Source organism: Rhineura floridana, chromosome 6, assembly GCF_030035675.1.
Source record: "Rhineura floridana isolate rRhiFlo1 chromosome 6, rRhiFlo1.hap2, whole genome shotgun sequence".
Classification (NCBI taxonomy): domain Eukaryota; kingdom Metazoa; phylum Chordata; class Lepidosauria; order Squamata; family Rhineuridae; genus Rhineura; species Rhineura floridana.
The window spans coordinates 3925651-3950989 of NC_084485.1; the positions used below are offsets into that span (position 1 = coordinate 3925651).

The window sequence follows — 25339 nt, forward strand, 5'->3', positions numbered from 1 at the left end:
CTGGGGCCTTCTGCATGCAAGAGAGATGCTCTGCCACTGAGCTATCCTTAAGAACCTCAAGAGACCACAACGCTTTAGTTCCTTTACTGACAATGTTGACACTGGAATCACCACTGCCAGACTGTGACAGCCGTTTCTGGAATTCAAAGGCATGTTTTTCCAGGTTATATTGAAGAAATTAGGAGTTGTGCATGCCCCCCTGCCCCCAGCTTGATTCCCTGAATTCCAGCACCCCATAGCCTGGAGCCTGACCCTTGCTGAGGCCTGAAGCCCACCCCTGCTTAGCTTCAGCAAGGTAGCTGCAGCAGCCCCCAGACATGGCCAGGAGACCCCCTAAGTTGTTCTCCTACCTGGTATTCTTCCATACATCTCAGCTTCCCTGTCAAGTGGCAACCATTCGGGGGCCCAGAATTGCTGCTGCTCTGGCTGGCCTGTGCATAGTTGTCTTCTGAGTAGTCAATCTGGACATTTGCAGACAGCCTCCTGGAATACTGGGGGAGAGCAAGAAAGAACTGAGCCTCCGCCAGGTGTTCACAAAAGAGACTCAAAAGGAGACGGAAGATCTGGAGGACGTGAGCCAGCAGTTGGTGGTTCCATGTCAGTGGGGCAGTGGAATCCGCTCCGGGTTTTAGTCTGAAGTTTCAAGGAGCTGTCCAAGGTAGGGTGCCCATCCCACTTCCCCCAAACCCCCTTCCCACTCATGAGGACTAGCGTGATTGTTTATGACATGCAAATACTAGCTAGGATAGAGGACAGTGGGGCTGCTATGACTTCCCCTGATCTGACAGTGCCAAAGACCATCAGCTGCTCATGGTCTCCCATTTGCCAAGGAGGGAATGAAATCTAGGAGGAGAGCTGGCAGCGGGTCATTTTCCAAATCACAAACTGAATTGCTCTGTTACCTTCCTGAAGAGGCCCAAGTCCTATCATGCACCGCACATTTCAAGCACTATTGTACCACTTTAAACAGTCACATGTTCCCCAAAGAATCCTGGGACCTATAATTTCTTAAGGGTGCTGACAGTTATTAAGAGACCCCTTTTTTATTTCAATTATTATTACTACATTTATCTTTCCTCCCAGGAGCCCATTTTATCCTCACAACCACCCTGTGAGGTAGGTTAAGCTGAGACAGAATGACTGGCCCAAGATCACCCACTGAGCTTCACAGGAACATAAGAAGCTGCCTTATCTGAAGTCAGACCATTGGTCCATCTAGTTCAGTGGTGTCTACACTGGCTGGCAGCAGCTCTCCAGGGTTCCAGACCAAGAACATTCCCAGCCCTACCCGGAGATGCTGGGGATTGAACCTGGGCCTTTCTGCATGCAAAGCAGACGCTCTGCCACTGAGCTACAGCCCTTCATTCATAGCTGAGCGGGGAATTGCACCCTGGTCCTCCAGGTCTTAGTCCATCACTTAGTCCAACTGTTCCCTGGGAAGAGGGACTGATTAACATTTAACAAACTATTCTGGGAACTGTAGCAGTGTGAGGGGAATGTGGGTCTCCTAACAACTCTGAGCACCCTTAGCAAACTACACTTCCCAGGATTCTTGGTGGGGGGTGGAGCCATGAAAACATGGTTTAACAGAGCCTAAAATGTAAGGTGCGGATGTGGCCCCAGCTGACAGGCTGTGGTACCCTTAGCACACCCTCAACTGAAGCCTTACCCTGATTTTGTGCCGCTCCTTGAAGCTTTCCACACTCTCCACGTCGTCCTTTGGCTTCTTCTCCTGTGAGGCTGGTCCGGCCTGGAAGACTATGCGAGGAGAGGGTTTCTGCCGCAAACTGTTCTCCCAGCCAGCAGATCCGCGTCTCCGAACCTGAGAACAAAAAGGACAGGCTTTGCTTACTGTCTATGTCTGCCTGGTGCAAGCAAAGCTGAGACGGAGTTTACGGCTACCCTTGCTTCATCGGGAAAAGGGCAGGAGGTGCCACAGCGGTTTCACTCAAGACAGCAGCAGAAGAGTGGAGACAGGAGCGGTCACCAACTCGGATGGCTTTAAAAGAAGATTAGACAAATTCATGGAGGATACGGCTATTGATGGCTAATAGCCACAATGGCCGCGTTGTACCTCCATTGTTGGAAGCAGTATGACTGAATACCAGTTGCTGGATATCGCAGGTGTGGAGAGTCTCTTCTCTTGCACTCGCGTCCTGCTTGCATCTGGTGGCTCTGGTGGGTCATCTGGTGGGTCCCGGTGAGAATAGATTGCTGAACTAGATGGGCCACTGGCCTGATGCAGCAGCCAGGCACTCCTTATGTTTTTAACATGTGGGAGGGGCACGACAGAGGTGCATAAAATGATGCACGGCGTGGAAAAAGTTTTTCTCCCACTCTCATAACACTAGAACCCGTGGACATCCAATGAAGCTGAATGTTGGAAGATTCAGGACAGACAAAAGAAAGGACTTCTTCATGTGGCTCATAGAATAGTAGAGTTGGAAGGGGCCTTTAAGGCCATCAAGTCCAACCCCCTGCTCAATGCATAATTAAACAACGGCATTCGCTCCCACAAGAGAGGCAGTGAAGGCCACCAGCTTGGATGGCTTTAAAAGGGGACTGGAGACATTCACGGAGGATAAGGCTATCCGTGGCTACTAGCCACAATGGCTATGTCTTTGAATACACCAGCTGCCAGGAATCACAAGTGGGGAGATTGTTGTTCTGCTCATGCCCCATTTGCAGGTGTCCCATGGGCTTTTGGGTGTGAGGAGGCTAGACAGGCCTGTGGCCTGGCAAGGCTTTTTCAAGAGGAGTAGCCAGGTGGCTTCTTAGTTCACTTCCATAGTTATATCAGGTAACTGCTAGGTTAGGTTACTGCAATGAGTTATACATGAGGGCGCCTTCACAGACAGTTTGGAAACCACAGGCAGTACAAAATTCAGTGGTCAGGTTACTGACTGGGACCAGAAGGCCTGGACATATTACACCAGTTCTGGCCCAACTGCGCTGCTTGCCAATTAATTTCTGGGCTCAATTGAAAGTGTTTTTGACCTTTAAAACCTTATGTGGCTCAGGACTGCAGTTCCTCAAGGACCGCCTCCCCCTCATATCAACCAGCCCAGACCCTGCAATTGTCATCAGAGATTCTTTTCTGTATGCCGCCCCTCTGAGGGAGGTGCAGGGAGTGATGACACGAGAGGGCCTTTTGAGTGGTGGCCTCCAATGTGAGGAATGCTCTGCCCAGGGAGATGCCCCGGCACCATCCTTGTCAGTCTTTAGGCACCAAGCTCAGACTTTTTTGTTTTCTCAGGCATTTAGTAATCGACTCCTATGGTAGTGCTCATTTTATAGGGGAGTAGGTAAGACTTAAGATCCTCCGTGGCGCAGAGTGGTAAGCGGCAGTAATGCAGCCAAAGCTCTGCTCACGGACGGAGTTTGATTCCAACGGAAGGAGGCAGTCGAATCTCCGGTAAAAGGGGTCGAGGTCCACTCAGCCTTCCATCCATCCGTGGTCGGTAAAATGAGTACCCGGCATATGCTGGGGGGTAAAGAAAGGCCGAGGAAGGAACTGGCAATCCCACCTCATATATATGGTCTGCCTAGTAAACGTCGCAAGACGTCACCCTAAGAGTCAGAAACGATTCACACTACAAGTGCGGGGACACCTTTACCTTTAAGTGAGACTTGTACTTATTAATACGTTGCTGAATGAGCATTTTATGTCTTTTGTATTGTCCGTTGTTTTAAATGCTTCTAGTTTTAAATTGCTTTTATGTATTTTCTGACATGTCACTTTGAGACACTTTCTTTCTATAAAGCAACTGATAAATCATCATCATCATCATGGGGTAAGGCTTTTTCCTGACAAAGAAGGTGAAGGCAGAATTCTTCCTTCTTCCATTGCTGCTGGCAGAGGGGCTGGATTTGAGAATCTCATGAGGTTATGCCTTCTCTAGACACAACCTTTACTCTTTAGCATTTTCTGGGGAAGGCAGAGACAGCAACTAGTATTTAGAGATATACTGCCCTGAGCATGAAGGTTCCAAGAAAACCTGACCAAAGCCCCCATTAGCTTGCAAGCTGATTCTGCTCTCTCGCTCTCGTGTGTGTGTGTGTGTGTGTGTGTGTGTGTGTGAGAGAGAGAGAGAGAGAGAGAGAGAGAGAGAGAGAGAGAGAGAGAGAGAGAGAGAGTTTAAAAATCCTCTCAAACCTTGCTTTTGTGGGGAGATGAAACTTTCTGGATACCAAATACCAAGCTACACACATGGCACAGCGCTGCGTATATATAAGATGAATACACATCCAGCCAAACCAAAGGCATTGTCCCTTCTTCCAGTTGACCTTTGTTTTTGTTTTTATGTTTTTCATTCTATGGTGGTGGTTGGTTTTTACTGTGTTGTAAACCGCTTTGATGTTTTTAACGAAATAGCGGTATACAAATATTTTTATAAATAAATAAAATTGTCAGGAGGTGGTCCCTCTGTCCAGATGAGAGATGTTCACCCTGTTCTGGAGGGCACTGCATTCCTGCTAAAGGAGCGAGTTCGTAGCTTGTGGGTGCTCTGAGATCCGGCACTGTCAGTGGAGGCACGTGGCCTTTGTTGCACAGACTGCCTCGTTGCCAGTTTAGGCTGGGATCCCAGCTACAACCCTATCTGGATGTGAATAGCCTGGCTTCAGTCACCCATGATCAGGTCAACTTTTGGATTACTGTAGTGAGTTATCTGGGGGGCTGCCTTTGAAGACAGTTCGGAAGCTTCATCTAGTGCAGAATAAGGCAATGGAAGTCCTACCTAGAATCAGGTACTATGAACACGTACAAGCAGTCCTGACTCACCTTCACTGGCTTCTGATTCATTTCCGGGCTCAATTCAAGGTGCTGGTTTTGCCCTATGAAGCCCCAGGTGGCTCGGGACCCCTCCATACCGAAAAGAACGTCTTTTCCCGTATATAGTTAGCTGTGCCCTTAAGATCAGTGGACCTTCTCCAAGTGCCGCCTCCTCTGGAAGCATGGAGGGTGACTTCAAGACAGTCTTTTTCAGCAGTGATCCCCATCACAAAACTGTCGAACAGTCCTGCCACCTACTTTAATATATACTTTCAGGCAAAGACTTAAAAAAAAAAATCTCCCAGGCTTTTGAATAACTTTTACATAACCTTTTGATGTCTTTTATAATCATGTTAGCAATGGTCTCTGCTGTTGATGGAGGCTGGCTGCTTCTTCAAAGCGGTTGATGCTTATTTCACAACCCGAGTTGCATTTGGCAAAGTTTCACATGCTGATTTGGCTTTTAGTGTAACTTGCTGTACATTGCCTGGGGCAACCTTCACCAACCTGATGCCTTCCAGTGGTTGTCATCCAAAACCTCTGGAAGGCACCAGGCTGGCAACAGCTGCCCAGAGAATTTATGTCATAAGGCGACTAATCAATGTAATGAGGCATTCGGTCTGTGGAAGAACTCACCTCCTGGCCCTCCTTGGCAATCTCATCACCCTTTTCCTTCCCTTGTGTCTTGCAAGACACTTGATCCAGGTCACCATCATCTGCACAATGGAAAATGTTGCCTTGAGTCACCTTGCAGCTTTCTCCCATTCTCTTCCCCAGAAAGCAATTTGGGCCAAACCACAAGGGGTGAGAACCACGCAGGTCAGAACTTGTTCATCCAATGCACTTTATCCCCAGGTGGCTTCAAGGGGGTTTCACAAGCAAATAGCCCTCCAGGCCTCCCCCCCCCGTTGGCCAGCAGATGACCAAAGCTGCGATGGAGAACGGATGGCCCGTCTCCCACGCTCCTCGTGGCCAGTTTGTCTGGCCCCCAACATGCCCACCCACTTGGCCCTGCAGCCTATCCATGCGCAGCCCACTCCTTTAGCTGCCCTTAACAAAGCAGGGCAGACCAAAGAGCTATGAGGCTGCCAACGTGCACCTTTGATCCCAACATGCTGGCAAGGACCTTGCAGTCACCACAGGCTTTTGCTACTCCAACCACGCGCTCCAGGAAGTGGACATAGAGCACTGCCGCCTTCCCCTTGGCAAGCAGCCCACGGCTGACTGTGGGGCCTTCCCCAAGTCACTGGTGATTCCACTTGGATCCTGTGCCAGACTTCAGCAGGCCCTTGATGCAGTGCAGCTGATTGGCTCCACCCAACCAGGGCAACCCCCTGCTCTGTCCAGCTCACCACCACACCATTTCGGCACTGGGCGGACTGCACTGCTGCTTTTAAATGGGAGCCAGTCTCCGCTTCCATCTGCAGGGGCTGCCTGGAAAGGGAGAGCGGGGTGTGGCAGTGTGGCAAGGCAGGGTAAGTGGGGTCTTTCTGAGCCCCGGAGGCCCTCAGCTATTATTATTTATTAGATTTATATCCTGCCCTTCCTCCCAGTAGGAGCCCAGTGCCTAGTGCCTGACCTGGCCGGCCACTGGCACCAGGCCTGATTCCACTGTCCATTTGGCTCTACAATGGGGGTGCAAACTGGGATGATCAGAGGTCCTCAGCAAAAGAGGCACAAGCCGGCCTCTTTGCATGGCCAAGCAATCCAGTTCTCCTCCTTCCCCTCCAACCGCCGCCCCCACAGCACCATCCTGCATCATCCTCCCAGTCTGGGCTGGAAGGCGTGAAGGCACAGCACGCGGCTCCCTTTGCAAGTGATGGGGGCCTGCCTCTCTACCCTAGCTACCTGCAGCCTTCTGCTTCCCTGTGACTTTCAAGGTGGGGTCCACTTTGTCCTCGGCTGGGTTCCCGCAGCTTCCGTTGACCAAGACCAGCTTTTCATCACTGTCCTCCCAGCGGACTCGCTTTTCCTTTCTCATGTTAACCTGCAGGACAGGGATGGGGGCAGGGCAGAAAAGAGACGGCAGGCCCGGCTTTACTCTGTTATTGCCCAATTTAAAAAAACTCACCACTGCTCCATGTTTACTTATTCTTCAGAATGTAAGTCACCCAGGTGGTGAAACACAGGAGTGCAGTCACCCTGTGGACAGGCACACATTTAGGGAACAGCTGTCACTCAGGGGCAGAGCGTCTGCTTTGTTCAATCCCTGCCAGTATCTCCAGGTAGGACAAAGACTCTTAACTGAACCATCGGAGAGCCACTGCCAGTCAGTGTAGACAGTACTAAGCTAGATAGGCCAATGGTCTGACTACAGTGTAAAGTACCTGCCTGAGCTCCAAGTGAATTTCCAATTGAAAAAGGTCTTTTGCTTGTGTTTGTGGAGTGCCCTCCCCAGTGAGGTGCGTCGTTGTCTTCAGGAGGAAACTTTGGGAGGGCTGGCAAAAGTGTTGGAGGGCTGCTGCCAAGCAGAGAGACCACAATGAGCTAGACTGCTCACCAGTGGCCTGACTTGGTATACAGCAACGTTCCCCAAACTGGCATAGTGGTTAGTGTTAGACTACGATCTGGGAGACCAGGGTTAGAATCCCCACATAGCTGTGAAGCTCACTGGGTGACCTTGGGCCAGTCACTGCTTCTCAGCCTCAGAGGGAGGCAATGCTAAACCTCCTCTGAATACCGCTTACCATGAAAACCCTATTCATAGGGTTGCTATAAGTCGGGATCGACTTGAAGGCAATCCATCTCTGTTTTTTCCCCAAGGTGGACTACAACTCTCATCAGCCCCAGTCAGCTGATATCAGGTAACTTTATGTTAAGAGAGAGAGATGGAGATATTCCCTAATAGGCAAAAAACGTTTAAGAACATACCTATAGCCAACAGATATTTCTATCAAACTTTAAAAAGCAGGGAAACTGGGCAGCTATAGCGAATGCACCAGGGGAGCAGGAGACCTGACCTCCTCTCCAAGACATTGTACTGCTCTACAAATTTGTCAAAATGGAAACACAATTTGGGTTGGTCTTCCACAATCCAATCCACTTCCTGTGCAGCTTGGAAGAATTTGGCAACACGTTCCCTGCTTTTTAAAGTTTGATAGAAATATCTGTTGGCTATAGATATGTTCCTAAACCGCAAGGTTTTCTTGCCTGTTAGTGAATTTCTCTGCTTTTCAATCTGGGGGTAAGAAATGGGATCCTGTGCAAGTTTGCTGAGAATAGATTGATCATTTGCATGCTTATTGAGTTCAACAGGATTTACTCCCCTGCAATCATGCTTAGCATAGGTGAAACTGATCATTAGGGGATGAGGAGGGGAGAGAGGAGGGAGAGGAAGGAGGAGGGAAGAGAAGGGGAGAGGAAAGGTAGGTCTAATCATTTGCATACTTACTGAGTTCAATGAGATTTACTCCTCTGCAATCACACATAGGACTGGTGAAACTGACCATGAGGGGGAGAGGAGAAAGGGGGAGGGGAGAGGAGAGGGAAGGAGGGGAAGGGGTAAGGAGATTGGAAGGGGAGGGGTGAAAGGGCAGGAGGGATGGGACAGGAGGAGGAAGGGAAGGACAGATTTGATCATTTGCATGCATATTACGTTCAGTGGGATTTACTCCTGTGCAAATGCTTAAGATAGGTAAAAATGACCTGGGGTATGGAAGGGGGGGAGAATGAGGGGGAGGGGAGGAGATTGGGTAGGTGGGCATTGGGCAGAGGGGAAGCCCCTTTCCTTTACAAAAGGAAAACATTGTGAACAGTATCAATCTGTTTCAAGATTTCCCCCACCTTTTTATTCTACAGCATTCTACGCCCTATTCTCCTCACAGACCTTCAATCTTTTGAAGAGGGACTGACTGTTGAACCCCTCTGGCCACTGGAGCTCTGTAAAGGGAATGAGTCTCCTCTCCGCACCCTTCACAAACTACACTTCCCAGGATTCTTTGGGGGAAACCATGATTGTCTCAGGTGATATCAAAGTCTGGCGTGGGTGTGGCCCCCTGATTAGCCAAGCCCAGCAGCTGGGAGTCTGGCTTTTAGAACACTGACAGTTGGTTCTTACTAAGCATGTTTGACATTATCATTGAGTGCCATGTAAAATATCTTAAATTAATTAAAAATCAGCCAGGCATTTTTTTTAACTTTTAAACTGCAGAAGATGAAGATCAGAGTATGGGGCAAGGTCAGTAACAGGATTACAGGGACTCTGTGCACATGGCTGATTTTTAATGAATTTCAACAGATTATGAGAACTCTGACAGAAAAAAAAACCAAAAGGGGTCTGTGTTTTTTTAAACTTTGAACTCTCGATTCTCTCTGTTTTCTGTATTGCCATGAAAACTTTGTTGTTGTTATGTGCCTTCAAGTCGATTACGACTTATGGCGACCCTATGAATCAGTGACCTCCAACAGCATCTGTCATGGACCACCCTGTTCAGATCTTGTAAGTTCAGGTCTATGGCTTCCTTTATGGAATCAGTCCATCTCTTGTTTGGCCTTCCTCTTTTTCTATTCCCTTCTGTTTTTCCCAGCATTATGGTCTTTTCTAGTGAATCATGTCTTCTCATGATGTGTCCAAAGTATGATAATCTTAGTTTCAACATTTTAGCTTCAAGTGATAGTTCTGGTTTAATTTGATCTAACACCCAATTATTGGTCTTTTTCGCAGTCCATGGTATGCGCAAAGCTCTCCTCCAACACCACATTCCAAATGAGCTGATTTTTCTCTTATTCACTTTTTTCACTGTCCAACTTTCACATCCATCCATCGAGATCGGGAATACCATGGTCTGAATGATCCTGACTTTAGTGTTCAGTGATACATCTTTGGATTTGAGGACCTTTTCTAGTTCTCTCACAGCTGCCCTCCCCAGTCCTAGCCATCTTCTGATTTCTTGATTTCTTGATTTCCAGTCTATCTGAAGGAGCGCCTACAGAATCACCAATCATGCCGCCTGACAAGATCAGCCTCACAAGACCTTCTCTCGGTCCCACCGGTTAAAACAGCTAGGCTGGTGCGGACCAGAGAGAGGGCATTTTCGATTGTGGCCCCCACCCTCTGGAATTCCCTTCCGTTTTATCTCCGACATGCTCCCTCCCTGATGGGTTTTCGCCAAGCCTTAAAAACCTGGCTATTCAGGCGGGCCTATGGGATTGGGGAGGATTAATTTTATAAGGTTTTAAATAGAAATTGCTTTTAAATGGATTATGATTGCGTTTGCTTGTATTTTATTTTGTATTATGCACTGCTCTCTATTATTGTAAGTCGCCTAGAGCGCCCACTAACCTGGACAGATAGGCGACCAACAAATAAAATTTATATTATTATTATTATATTATTATTGACTATTGTCTCCATTTTGGTTGATGACTGTGCCGAGGTATTGATAATCCTTGACAAGTTCAATGTCCTCGTTGTCAACTTTAAAGTTGCATAAATCTTCTGTTGTCATTACTTTAGTCTTTTTGACGTTGAGCTGTAGTCCTGCTTTTGTGCTTTCCTCTTTAACTTTCATCAGCATTCGTTTCAAATCATTCCTGGTTTCTGCTAGTAGGATGGTATCGTCTGCATATCTGAAATTATTGATATTTCTCCCTCCAATTTTCACACCTCCTTCTTCTTGGTCCAAGCCTGCTTTCCATACGATGCGTTCTGCGTATAGCAAGTGTTTCTGAGTTCAGGACTGTAAGTTTTGTAAGGTTTTGTTTTGAAACGAGCTTATGAAGCAGCAAAATGGCATGGGGGGTATTTTCAATTAACATTGTGGAATGCGAAAAATCCATGCTGGCTATAATATACAGCCACTCTTGTAGTTGTATTATTATTATTATTATTATTATTATTATTATTATTATACACTGAAGAATGTCTACTAAGGGGCCAAGGGCCTCCAGGACCTACCACTGATGAAAGCCCTAGGGAATCTTTGGTCGTCCAGATGTTGCTGAACTACAGTTGCCATTATCCTTGGCCATTGACCATGCTTGCTAGGGCTGATGGAAGTTGTTATTATTGTTTACCAAATTTCTATCCCACCGTTCCTTATAGAAAGAGCCCAGGATGGCAAACAAGGGACAAAACACTAGAAACACCTTTTAAAAAAATCTTAAAACATGTAAAAACATTTTTTTAGATCTTTAAACACAGTTCCAAAACAGAAGCACACTAGGATAAGGTCTCAACTTAAAAGGCTCGTTGAAAGAGGAAGGTCTTCAGTAGGCACCAAAAAGATAACAGAGATGCCGCCTGTCTAATATTTAAGGGGAGGGAATTCCAAAGCGTAGGTGCCGCAACACTAAAGGTCCACTTCCTATGTTGTGTGGGACAGACCTTCTGATAAGATGGCTCTGAACTGCAGGAGGCCCTCAGTTCAGCAACACCTGGAGAGCCAAATATTCCCCACACCTGATCTAGTGGAACACCCACTGCAAGAGCCAACCATCAACAGTGAGCACTGGCACTACATCAGGTTAGCCCTGCCACTCCAGCTCTGCCTTGTCATCTGACTAGAGGCAACACCAACGTGGCAATTTTAGCTTTACATATCTGATTTTATACACTTAGCTTAAGCACAGCCATATTGGGTCTTGCAAGAACCTGTGTTTATTTATTTATTGCCTTCCACATACATCTCAAAGTGATGTATCACTGTGTATTTGTGACTGTTCACCAAGGAAGAACATGCTGTCATGGAGCGCGGATGAAAATCACTAGTAACCCAAAGCTTCTGATGGCTGAAGTTTAGCACTTCCAGCACAGCTTCCAAATATATCCATGGTGAAAGCTCATGTGTAAAATGGGGAAAACATCTAAGAGAAAGACCCAGATCCAATCTGACACTGATTTTATGATTTTATGCCTTCTACATTAAATTTTACCCTTGTAGTCCCCTTTAGTACCACTCCCTATATATATGTATATAGTATTTTATGTATTTTAATTTATTTTAATGTTTTTGTGATTTTATTGTTTACAATTTGATTATGTACGTGTTTGATTTTTATTTTTGTAAGCTGCCCTGAGTGCCCTATTACAGGGTAGAAGGGTGGGATAGAAATATTTTAAATAAAGAAATAAAGAAATAAAGCCAAAAGGCGGTGGTCGGCAAAAGGGAAGAGATCAAAGCAGCATACGATGTTTGGACAGCGACCCAGCTGGGCGGCCTTAGCCCTTCTGGCTGGCAAAGAACTGGGTAACTCTCTATGTAATGTGAATTCTGTATGGAAGTGTGGCTACGAATTAAGTGCTCATTAGAACAGGTAAAAATGCAGCACGGTGTCTATTTGGGAAGGGCCGTAGCTCACTTGTAAAACACATGCTTTGCACGCAGAAGGTCCCCAATTTAATTCCTCAGCAGCATCTCCAGGTAGGGGTAGGGGTAGGAGAGACCCCCTGTCCAAAAACTTGCAGAGCTGCTACAAGGTAGGATCGACAATACCCAGCTAAATGGACCAGTGCTTCGACTTGGTATAAAACAACATGCTATGTGTTTCTCTGCAACAGGGATGGTGAACCTGCAGCTCTCCAGAGGAGAACAGACTCCAGCTCCAACCATCACAGCCCACTGGCCATGCTGGCTGCCAGCCGGCTGGCTAACTGTGATGGGAGTTAACGGGTTCAACAAATCTGGAAGGCCGCAGGTTCCCCCCACCTCTGCAAAACAGATGGGTCATCATAAAGAAAGAGCCACCACCCTATACCAGCCCAGTCACTATGCATGTGTGAGTGTTGTGGGACTGCACCTAGTGCGATTTGTGGCATGCTTGCCAAAACAAAAGTTGGCTGCTGTCACTGATCTCCAGACAAAGGTCTTGTGTTGGAACAAAACTCCCAGCCTGTAACGCACTGTTAGGAAACAGGTGTTTGGCTACACCCTGAGTCTGGGATGGGCTGCCAAAGATTCCATGGTTATGTTCAATGAATGCTTCTGAGGCACAGATGGCAGGGAGCTGAGCTGAGAGATCTTTTTCTTGTGGTGGTCTCTGATTGTTGGGTTCAGCTCCTTTCCTCTCACCTCATCTGAGAAACCAAAACAAAACTTTTTTTTTAAAAAGAGCCTGTCCCACCAGCTTTGGGCCCATGAGATGTTCCAGACTCCAGCACAGTGGGGGCCACATTCTGTCCTTGCAAACATCAAAAAAGGGAGAACCAATTTCAAGATGCTGAAGAAACAGTATTGCCCATTTGATTAATGCCCAACCAGAGCTTGGAAAAGTTACTTTTTTGAACTACAACTCCCATCAGACCCAGCTAGCATGGCCACCGGCTTGGGCTGATAGGAGTTGTAGTTCAAAAAAGTAACTTTTCTCAGCTCTGTGCCCAACACATTTTGGCCAGAAATAGTGATGATTGGTAGCTCCAGGTCAGTGGGGCAGTGGAATCTGCTCTGGGTTTTAGTCTGACCAATCAAGGAACTGTCCAAGGTGTGAAAGCACTTTGGACAGTTCCTTGAAAGTTTGGGCTAAAACCCAGAGCAGATTCCACTGCCTCACTGACATGGAGCCACCACGGGCGAAAATATACCTTTCTTGGGAGCATGTGTGTTTCCTTGCGAACTTAGAATCATTAGTTTTGAAAATACTGTAGGCAAGACTCTTAAAGTTATATCATTGCATTTCTCGGTGGGTCCTTAGAGGAGTTTTGCCAAAGTGTTTTCAAAACAAATGTTTCTGAGCTGTCCACAGGGAAGCTTAAATGGGTCAAGGGAGGCCTGCTCTGGCCAAATTGCATCGGGAAGGAATTAAAGTGCAATACTTTTTCTTCAGCATCTTAAAGGTCTTTTTCACTGGATGCTTTTTATTTTTGTCCTTTCACTGGATGCATTCCTTGGTCAGGTGTCTGTGCGCATCCTTGCAAATGCCAAAATGTCCCCACAAATCCCTGTTATCCGTTCAAATCTTCACCTCTGTAGCACGGCAATCTCTGCTACAAAGGGAAGCAAGCAAGCAGGCAGGTATTTGGTGTCCCGGATGGAGTAAACCCGCCAACTGCTTTCTGAAATCTTACTGATCCTGCACATCTGCTCCCAGACCCAGGACACAATGGGGGATGGGGAAGCTGCCTGGGCATGCTGGACTCCGCCCTGCCGCTCACAGACCTTGAAGGTCCCGCCTGTCATTCAGGCGGGGTTTTCCTCCGGAGATGCCTCATGTGGCTGAGCCCCTGGACCCAAACATGTTTTCAGTGTCAGAGCTCAGCCACAACACATATGGAGTACTCGTGAGGAAAAGAGACTGTCCCTGACCATGTGCAGACTAGACTGCCTTTCCTCAAGATTAAGGAAACAATGTCTTGGATTAGGACAGTAATGCCCAAACCGTCACCCAGGAAAAATGAAAGACTTCTATAAGCACAATGGGGCTGCCCACTGCAGCTCTGTATGATTCACTGCTCTGAACTGATTCCTTCCAATCAGCCTCCTTTGAGGGGCAAGTAATCCTGCTGCAAACTCTGTCTCAGGTGTGGCTGAATCCTTCACTTTGCTCCTGATACCAGCAGCACAACTGAATCGCCTCACTTCAGAGGAGGCTGCATGTTGCAACTGTGTGGCTCAGTTCAGACAATCCCCTGAACCCCTTAGTTCAAGTGATCAGGAATGAGGCAAGATGGAGAGCCCCAGGTTCATGCCCGTGTACACCCCTGCCCTCCTTCATGCACGAGGAGAGGACAGGTTCCCATTTCATTAGAGAACATACCACCATTCCCCATTTTTTATTCCAGCTGAGGTCCAGTCTCTTTATCAGTTGTGTGGGGACAATTCTCCTTCACTTCATCTCCGTGCTAGGAAAAGCTACTCCTGAAGGCTGCCTGCCTGTCATCCAGCTGTTGAAAGCACAAAAGCCCTGCCTTAAAAAAGGCAGCAATCCTAATGGTTTCAGCACTGCTAGTTAAGAATTCAGGGCCAAGGTCAGCACAAGCAACACAGGCAGTGGGATCGTGCAGCGGCTTGGACTGGCAAGACATTACGAATCTTCCCTTCCAGTAGCATCTCATGTGTATGAGGCCCAGTGGGCTCCAGGGCTTATCCAGAACCCAAACGGGAAGCCCATCCAGCCCTGAGATTTTGAACCTGGGTTTACAGATTCAGTTTTAGCTACTATGAAACACCAGCTCTCTTCCAGCCTATGCTAGTAGCAATTGTCTCTGAGTGCGCATCAAAGTACAGACTCAGAGTCACTTCACACAGGTTCATTATGCCTCAGCTGTTCAGAGACCCAGAGAATGCACCATTTCTTCTTTTGAGGAAAGGCAAGGTATGAACATTTCAGATAAATAACATGGGAACATCAGAAGAGCCTGGCTGCTGGATCAGGCCAAAAGCCCATCTAGTCCACTATCGTGTCCTCACAGTGGACAGCCAGATGCCTCTGGGTAACCCAGCTAAACTGCAGCTTGTAAAAAGTTACAGTTAATGAACCAGGGAATGTGTTAATTGATGCATGTTGGCATATTTAACTTGATGCTTTACAGCACTGGTCTTCTGCCTTGCCTCCCCAGATGCTGACGGACTACAATTCCCATCATCCCTCACCATCGACCATGCTACATGGGGATGATGGGAATTGTCATCCAAGAGCATCCGGGGACCCAATACTGAAGACCAGTGCTTTACAGTGCAATCTTTACTACAGCTGTTCAGAAGTCCTACTGAATTTAATGGGGCTTACTCCCAGGTAAGTGGGCTTGAGATTGTAGCCTTAGGGCAGTTTTTCATTACCTGGTGCCCTCCAGATGTTGCAAACCAAACCTCCAGCATGGCTAGAAGGAACCAGATTGAGGAAGGCTGGCCTAACGGTTGAGCCACAAGGGTGCATTCATTTTTCCTCCGTTGTCCTACTATGTCATCTCCCAAAGATTGCAGCAGGAGAGCTAATGCTATCCATTTCCATTTACTTTCTTATTTCCCTTCATTAATGCCGCACCCAGGACAAATCTCACCAGCCAAAGGAATCAGGTTTTACATGATTTCCATATTTCCGGAAGGCTGCACACTTGGAAGTCCTCATAATACGCCGTCGATCCTGTACACAGTTACTAGGAGAAAGCCCTAACGGACACAGCGTAAAAATGCACAGGACTGCACTGTAAAAGTTCTGCCACGCCTCTGCTTCACCTCCTACTCCTAACCTAAGATTGCCACAGACCTCACTCTTGCTGCTCTGAGCAGCCACGTCATACAGCAAAGCGTAGAGTTTCATAGTCGGGAAAGGGATGGCCAGATGCCACGGGGATGGGACTAGCCTGCCCACGAATCAAGTTGCGTGACATTGGCCCCAATCACACATTCATGCACATCCCTTGAGTTGTCTGCTCAAAACCTGGCAACGGAATGCCTGAACCGACCCCACTGAAAAACACTCTGCTTGATGCGATGGGAAGACTCTCTCTGGGATGTTTCATCTAGAATGGGCCCTTCACATGTGGAAGTCATTGCTATATATTGCAGTCGTTCAGTGGCGGGTGTGCCTGTGTGCACCAACCCTTTGACTGAGGAGTGTCTCACATTGTTCTTATTTTCCATTTTGTCAATTGCGTTGCCTCCTATCCATCCCTCCAAACCCTGAGGCTTCCAGGAGGGAGCCAGGAACAGGTGGAAGCCCAGAAAGCAAGAGAGGAGCTTTGCTGGCTCAATGAATGAATCACGCTGAAAGAAAGATGAATAAACAGGCACGTTACGCTCTAGGGGGAAAGAATGCACCCAACTGCCTTTGGGAACAGACCATCCAACTCTAGAAATGAGATCCTGATTCTCTTAACCACCATGATTTTTTTATAAAGGGGGGGAGGAGAGACACTGAGTCATTACAGCCCCAACGTCTGTCTTCCTACTCAGTGATTTAATCAAAAGAGGGTTGGTCGGTTCCTGAAAGTCAGCTGCTGCAGCCGAGTCACTTTTTTGGGGAGGGTGGAGGTGCACAGAGCAGCGCTGGACACCCCTTACCAGAGCGCCAGGTTGCTGCCACTTTCTTACCCCGCCTCCTTCCTTTATAGAGTTAATCCCCCGCTTTTGTCCTTGCAGAGCTGCCCTCTGCTCTGTTACTGGGGATTGCAATTTAGCAAGTTCTGGCTGAAATCATTTAATTGGGGCTTGCATGGAGGCCCTGCAGGAGGAAAACCGGGAGGTGCAGATCCAAGAGACAGGCATTGAAGGGGGACTGCACTGACCTTGCCTTCTCTGAATGGCAGGCACAAGTAACTAAGACCAGAGGGGACATCCAGTGACCAAACCCTCATGCTGTGGACAGGCTGCAAAAATCTAACTTGTGCATATCATGGCATGCAGCAGTGGAGGCCATTGCAACGATCAGACAATGTGGACCTCCTAGACTGCCACCATTAGTTGACTGAATAAGCCATTGCTCAAAGGGGGTGGGGAGGAATCCGCCCAGATAAACTTCTGCAAGCCCAACGATTCTGCATTCATTTCCTTGACTTCAAAGGACAGACTCAAGGTCTGCCTGCTTGACTCTCCTGCGGGAGCAGAGAAGAAAAGGCTCAAGGGAGGAAGAGGGGCAGCGCCTCCCACTCCATCCGAAGGGCACCTCTGTTTTCTTTTGGAATAGCTGCCTGTGTTCAGAGTGGTGGAGAAGACGCCCTGCCCCCGAGATGTAGCGGAGAATGGCACAGTTGGAGCCACTGGCCAGCAGAAAAGATGGGTCAGAGATGACTTATAAAAGGAGCTCAATACTAAAAGGCCTAAAAGGATATTTAGAAATGCTGACTGAATCATTCTGGTAGTTTCCTCACTAAATATGCGTTGTATCCAACATTAATCAGAGTAAGAGTTGGCCCACTGAACATAGTTTGGTCCGAGGTAGCAGGTACCAGTTGCTGGAAACCTCAGGAGGGGAGAGCGCCCTTGCACTCAGGTCCTGCTTGTGGGCTTCCCATCGGGGCATCTGGTTGGCCACTGTGAGAACAGGATGCAGGACTATATGGGCCACTGGCCAGATCCAGCAGGCTCTTCTTATGTTCTTATGTTCTTAACAGGCATGACTGACTTAGGCCCATTCATTTCAATGGGCAGAATTTCAACTAAATAATGGCAAGAGCAGAACAACTTCCGCTTGCACAACAGGATTCCCCCCTCCCCTCGTGCATCCCCTTAAATCTGTTCTGGGAGTTCCCCCAATTCTCCACAGCAGATTTGGGGATGGTGTGGGGGACACATGGGGAGGACAAAGAAAAGTCCCATTGCACAAGCAGTTCCACATGTGCAGTTTAGTAGCCCAATGGATCTACTCTGAGTAGCAGTTGGATTCAACCCCATTGATTTATATATCCAAGAGGCCTTTGATCGGTTGGTCACCCATTGCTAGCATACTGCCCCATTGTGTTGTTCTAGGACCTCCTTTTTTGAATCCCCACATAGCCATGAAGCTCACTGGGTGACCTTGGGCCAGTCACTGCCCTGCAGCCTCATGAAAACCATCTTCATAGGGTCACCATAAGTCGGAATCGACTTGAAGGCAGTACATTTACATTTTACTCATAACACTAGAACCCAATTTGGAGGAGGGATCATTCAATGAAGTTGAATGATAGGAGATTCAGGACAGAGAAAAGGAAGTACTTTTTCACACAGCCCACAGCTAAAATGTGGTAGTTGCTGCCAAATGTGGTGATGGTTGTCACCAACCTAGACAACTTTAATAGGGGATTGGACAAGGTGGTCTGTGGATGCTAATCACGATGGCCATTCATAGTAAACTCCAGTACGACTCTAAACATCAGTTGCTGGAGAACAGCAGCAGGAAAGGGCTTTTGCACTCCTGTCCTCCTCGTGGACTTCCTGCAGGCATCTGGCTGGCTACTGTGGGATGCAAGAAGTTGGACAACGTGGACCTTTGGACTGACCAGCACAGCTTGTCTTATCTCATGATTGACTGTTCTAAATATAAAAGCAGACCACTAGTGTAGGCAACTGCTGAGGAAGGCATGGCAAGGGAAGACTTACGCAGCATCCAAGTCCCCCTCACAGCACTCCCGCGGGTCCCAGTCCAGCCTGAGGTTCCACCAGCAACAAGGCTGGCACAGCAAAATGATCCCAGTGGTGGTCTACAGGGAACGCTGATTTCCGTCCCCATGTGCAGCTCCCAACGGAGCCTGAATCCAGCTGGGCCGGCAGTTCCCAAGCAGCAAGTGGAGGCTGTAGAGCCTCCCGCTGGCTACCCCTGAGTCGGATTGCTCTGTAAATCCAGTACCATTAAGATGAAAATAAATTGTTTTCATCCACATAAAGGGCAATCTGGAGAGAAGCCTGCTGCTTAGAAAGTGGCCCATCGATTCCTGGTCCTCTTCTACTCCCAGTGCTGACCTTAGAAGCTTGTGCCTGCTTTTTCCTAGATATTTCCCCTCTCCTATTATTACCTCCTTTCCCACAAATTTGGTTTCAAATTGCTGCTGGAGGCAGAAAACAAACCAGAATAAGACGACTATGGGGTTGAGGGAGGGGGTGGAAATCAGCCCCACCCCACCCCCAAAGCTTTATTCTGAAATCTGAATTAGTTTGGTGGTTCTCAGTTCGTCCCGTTGGGAAAGGGGTGTCCATACATCACAGACACAATATCCATCACCACCACCAGCTGAACCTGTGCCAACTTCTTCTCTGTTGCTTCTCTGAAAGCAAGGCTAGTTCCTAAAACATAAAAACCTCAGCCCACTACAGTCTCATTAAATTGTGCAAATCAGCAACAATTATGCATATCTGCTTAATTTCCATGATTTGTTCTGGAACCAAATTAACTAAGCTTTGCAAAAGAACTTAAATTCTTTTGACAAGAAGGAGGGGTTGGTGGGTGGGAGGAAGCCAGAGGAAAGCGGTCACGCTGGAGGCCATGAGGGTGAAAATGCGCTTACAGAAAGGCAAGCTGAGAATCTCAGGAATTAGGGTTGCCAGGCTCAGGGCCTGAGAATGATTCTGTATCTTTAAGAGAAGAGAAAATTCAGCCAAGTGCAGGTGTTCTTGCAACACTGTAATGGGAAAAACCACAAGGTGGAATTCTCCCTTCCCCCTGCACAACTTTAAAAGGTACAGGAGACCTTTTGGAGGCTGGGCCTGTCAATAAAGAGGAACACTGCACTAGTGAAATACAGACAATCATCTAATTGTTACCATCAACACTCACTATTTTTTACTTTATTTTTATTTAACAAAACATATATAGTGATTGCAACAAAATATATAGTGTGGTGTTACTCTATAATTAGATTAGATTAGATTAAATTAGATTAGACTTGATTGATTGATTGATTGATTGATTGACTGGTTGATATCCACAAATTGTCAGTGGGAACTATGCAGAGATGTTTCACCATTTCCTCGTGACTTCTCATATGTGATTATTTCAGTTAGGAATTCCAAGCTTCAAGCAGAGCACACATGGGAAGAGATCAGCTCCCCCACCCAATAGTATGTGTGATCATGTACACAAGGTGGAATCAGCGATATCAAGGTTACAGGGGAACTGGTGTCGAAAACTTGGAAAGACACTACAATGAACAAACTATTGTCTGATGAAGAAGCTCTTGCACTGGATACACCCACAGAGAAAGAGAGTTTTGATGCAAAGACTCTTGTTGGCTTCACCCTGTACTCAAGCATCTTACCCTGGTCTACTGATGGCCACCAACCTGGTTGGGCTTTAAAAGAGGATTAGACAGATCCATGGAAGATACAGCTATCAACGGCTACTAGCCATAACGGCAATATCCTACTATCACTTGTAGTATGCCTCTGAATACCAGTCCCTGGGTACTGCAGCTGAGGAGAACACTATTGCAAGTCCTGTTAGAGGGATTCTCAGAGGCATCTGGTCAGCTGCTTGAGAACAGGATGCTGGACTACATGGATCTTTGCCCTGATCCAGCAGGGCTGTTCTTATGTTCTTATCCCATTTCCATGAGGGTCAATGAGATGCTGAAATGATGCCCACTGGTACTTATAAAAAACGTTTTGGGCCTCACTCCTAGGCCAAATGATGGCTCAGATTAGATGTGCCTCTGGTTCTTATGTTCTTAAGTTTCATGTTCATTTTTTCACACACACATTGCTCAGGTCCCCACGCACAGACAAGGATGAAAATATTTTATAATGTGGTTTCCTGAAAGATGTACCTGATGGCGGAAAATAAACTGTTAAGCAGCTGCCATTTTCTTAAAAAGGAAACTGTTGGCAAAAAATCTGCTCCAGATCCATAACAATTGCAACAATTTTTGGACATTATTGTTATTGTTAACTTGGACATTATTTGTCCTGCAGTTAGTCCCTTTTAACTGTATTCTGGGTTTGCTTCTTTTTTTATTGTAGAAACGTTATCTAATTGGTCTTCTGTTGTTAGCACCCTTCAGCCTTTGAAGAGTCTACATACATAGTTTTTTAAAAATTACTGTTTCATTTGGAGTGTTCAAAAGATGTCACAGACTCACACAAATATCTCCATAATCCTCACTACAGCCCTGCAATGTGGGTCAGTATTTAATAATCTTCATATTGGCATTCAAAACAGACTCTGGAGCTGAGCTCTATGTTACGTTTAGCACTGTCCTTCCTTCCCTGCAAAAATGCAAAGTGAAAATTAGTTCTGCTTACAATCTCTCCGGTGATCCTTCTGAGTTCCCCACCTTAGCCTCCAAGGCTAACTAATGTAGTCACCCCTGGACCTCTTCCTCCCCCACCCTTGCATACATACATACTCCCCCAGAGCCTCACCTAGCAGAGGATGTGGCTCTGTCTCAACCCACCTTCCCTTCTTCACCCTCTTTCTTTTATTACATCATTACCGGAAGGCCTCAAAGCTCCAGGAAACTTCTGCTTTAGAGCTGAGCATTTGGAGAACTACCCTCTCCCCTTCCTTCCTCTGGCTCAGGAATGGTTTGATGCCTCTAACCACCAGCTAATATCTGCTCAAGACACACACCTTTCGATGGAAACATGTGCTGGTGGTCCCAAAGAACGAGAGATGCAATCTAAGTCAAGCAGCTTTGAGTTAGGCTGGCATACAATCCCAGCTACAACAATCTAGAAGCAGCTGTTCTGGTCAAACAGAGCTCTTCTTCAAACTGAGGTGAACAACTGGAAAGGTTACTTGCCCATTTGAGAGGCTAACTGGCCCCAAACCAATCATCCAGACCTTGGGGGTGGGGGAGGTGAAGTGATTGCCTTAGGCCTCCCACATGGAGAAGGACTCATCAACATAGACAAACAGTGCACTCTGACTGAGAAGATAAGGAAGGGGGAGGTCTCAAACACACATCAATGCCCAGGTCTCTCAAAAAGCACCCCCCCCCGTGCTCTGCATAAAACCAATTCAGACATGCATCCTGAGGTGAGATTGTGCTGCTGGAACCAGAACCAAGGATGCACATTGCACATCTATTTGTACAAAGCAACTCTCCAAGTGGATTCAGCTCTTTGAACCTTGCCGGCGCAAATCCTCTTTTTGAAGATTCTGCAATGATGAAGTTTAAATCACCACAATCAGAACAGCCACTGCACAAAAAGGCTGGGCAACTGCTCGATGGCTGCAAGTGACATGTGTGAATGCACCGACATGTACAGGAATTTCATATAACCTCACATCAGCTCAAGCGCAAACGTTCCCCATGTGCAGCTGCCAGAGAAACCTGGCATGTGAACGTGGTGCACCAAGGGCCCAACATATGAATCAAAATGGTAGCCACTCGGAAACCCTCCAATGCCGTCTTGCCTCATTGAAGCCAAACCCTTAGTTATTTTACAAACATTCACCCTCCATTCATACAGCAGCAGCAGCAACAAAACAGGTGAATGCGAGATTATGTAAACAACCCTGTAAACAAATGCAAAGTCCGAGGGGTGTATTCAACTAAGCTATGCTCAGAGTAGACCCATTCGGCAGCATCCAGCTAAGCAGTGCAAGCACTCTTGGTTGTGCATTGGGACTTACTCTCCCTCTTCTCTCCCTGTGCGCCACCTAAATGTGCTCTGGAGGTTTAGGGGAATCCCCACAACATTTTTAGGGTGCACACAGGGAAAAAGAGGGAGAAGTTCAGCTTTGCAGCCAAAAGTGCTTCTGCTAGCAGAACTGTTTAGCTGGATACCACTCACTGAAATGAATGGACCTAAATTAGTCATGTCCATTCATTTCAATGGGTCTTCTCTGAGTAGGACTAGCAGTGGATACGACTGTGTGTCTTGCATTGCAATCCTATACATTTCAATGAGATGTTAAGTCCCACTGAGTTCAGTACTGAGTTCCCAGTACGTGAGCTGCACCATTAGACACCTCAGCTGTGTGAATGAAAGAGGTTGAAGTTTTCAAAAGTTAAAGAATCCACATTTAGGTGTTAATTGAGAATATTAACCCAAGAATGCTGTGATGACTCTACAAATGGATCTGTTACAAAAAAATCAGTAAAACAGACAAGTGTGATCTTCTGAATTACACAAATATACACGTACAGGTGCACCCACGATCACCCTGCAATCTTCACGCCACTTTCTGCGTGGAAAAGTTCCACTGGCCCCAGTGGGATTTATCAATAAGTGAGTGATCTAAGGAAACAGATCTTCCGAAAGGGACACATCTCACCTCCGTGTTTCTGCTGCAGGAGAAGGCCCATGTGGTGGCCACCCCAAATTACTAACAGGGGCTAGTGGGCTACTAAAAATGTGTGTGGACTAGTAACGGCTGGGAGTGATGGGAGATATAGTCTGGAACAACTAGAGGGCACCAGGTTGCTGAAGGCTGATGTACAAAGTTATTGAATGAGAGAAGCTTCTACCTGGTCTTGAAGATGCCTGGGGACATTCTGTCGGTTTTGCAGTGTCTCTTGTCTATGGGCAATGGTTTCTGAAGAACTTCTACTTGGGTAGAACAGTGTGTGAAAAGCCTTCCTTGATGCTGGGTTGGATACCAGCTAATTCCCACCCAGGACACCTCTGATGATCTGACTGGGCGGAGTGAGAGGCTGAGTAGGCCAACGCCTGGTGGTTTGGTCCCATGACGTTCCCATTGCATTGAGGGGGGCATCATGTATGTATGCAGTGGCTGGCCCCCAGTAGAGAGAAAGGGGGCCCTGCAGGCTGGTCTGCTCCAACACTCTTTTTGATGCAGAAGTAAACTCTACTTTGTTCCACGAGACTCACTCCCAAGCGCGTATGAAAAGGGGTGCAGCCTTGACGTCACAGCCGGGCTCTGCCCTAGACTCAGCTCCCCCTCCGTGAAAGAGAGGCCTGCCTCACGGGGCTGTTGTGAGTACGGACCGTATTGCTGGGAAAGCGCTTCGGCAGTTGAGGGGGAAACCGTCTCACAACCTTGATCGCCCCAGTTCGGGGACTGTATCCCCGACCAAGGCTGCAGTCCGACACGCTGTCCCGTGAGAGCAAGCCCCATTGAACGCAGCAGGGCTTTGCCTCTGAGTAGACGCGCATAGGATCGGGCTGCGCGACCCACCTTCCCAGCGCGCGCTTCCTCCCTGAGCGCTCTGTCCTCCGGGAGGCAGCCGGCTGCTCGTCCCAAGGCTCATTCAGAAAGCCGCCGCGGTGAGGTTGGGGGGGCGGGAAGAGAGAAAGTGGCGAGGGGGAGCCCCCCCCGCTCCGTCTCCCTGTTGCTCGCCAAGCGCCTCTAAAACACTCCTCGCAGCAGCCCCCTCCCGGGACCGCCCCCAGACCCCCGGGGTAGTCCCTCTGCAGCGCGCACGCCCTTCCTTCCCCAGCGGCGCCCCCAGCCCCAAATCGCAATCCCCCCGCCCCGCAAGACAAAGCCCTCCGGCTCTGCTCCGCCCGGACCCCTATCCTGGGGGTCATCCCCCCGCCCTCCTCACGGACGCCCCACCAGCGAAAGTAGCCGGCCGACCCGGTGCATGCGACCGAGCGCGCTTACCTCGCCGGCCGGCCGCCGCTGCTCTGGTTGCCGCCGCCGCGCCGCCTCTTCCTGGGGGGCCACGCCGGGGCTCGTGTGTTGCCGCCGCCGCCGCCGAGGCTGCTCTGCCCGCCCGATTGCGGGCTCGCCAGCGGCCAGGCGTGACTTTCTTTTTTTCCCGGGTCTCGAATCGGAAACTGACAACCCCAAAACTACGTTTACTTGGGCGGTTAACCCTCCCCGCGCTGCTCGAAGCTGAGTAGCTGGGCGCGCGGGCGGCCCCTCCTCCTCGGCTGGGCTGGGCTGGGCTGGCAGGGGGAGGGGATCGGAGCCAAGCACGTCCCCCTCCCAACCCCCCAGCCCAAATCTCCCTAATCCTCCCCCGGCCAGTTCAATGCAGAAAGAGGCGGATCTCCAGGTGAATGCACTTCCAGGGAGGAAGGGAGGCACCACCGGCATACCCCACCCCCAGGCCCCCATCCCCCACCGCATGCCTCTGCGGATCCCTTGGCCTCAGGCGGGGCCCTCATGGAGATGAGCAAACCCTCCAGGGTTGGGGGGGGAGAAAATAGGTAAGGGTGAGGCTGGCTGGCCAAGCGAAATGGTGGGGGCTGGGTGGGAGCGGGACATGGCCTGAGTCAGCCCTTCTCGCGAGGGGGCCTTGGCCGACGAGGATGGAAGTCACAGAGGGTCCACACGCCGCAGAACTGGGCATGGGGCGCCTTC

The 25339-nt window shown here is 48.3% G+C and overlaps 1 protein-coding gene across 1 annotated transcript in view; it reads right to left on the minus strand.

Moving 5' to 3' along the window:
- Positions 1-24934, minus strand: part of DNMT3B (DNA methyltransferase 3 beta) — a 52671-nt gene extending 27737 nt beyond the window's left edge. The window contains exons 1-5 of the mRNA XM_061630778.1: positions 24635-24934; positions 6623-6761; positions 5411-5490; positions 1670-1822; positions 351-491 (exon numbers count right to left, since the gene is read on the minus strand). Coding sequence (XP_061486762.1) covers positions 351-491; positions 1670-1822; positions 5411-5490; positions 6623-6755 — 507 coding nt within the window. The 5' untranslated portion in view covers positions 6756-6761; positions 24635-24934. The remainder of the gene's footprint in view (positions 1-350; positions 492-1669; positions 1823-5410; positions 5491-6622; positions 6762-24634) is intronic.
- Between the last annotated feature and the right edge of the window lie 405 nt (positions 24935-25339).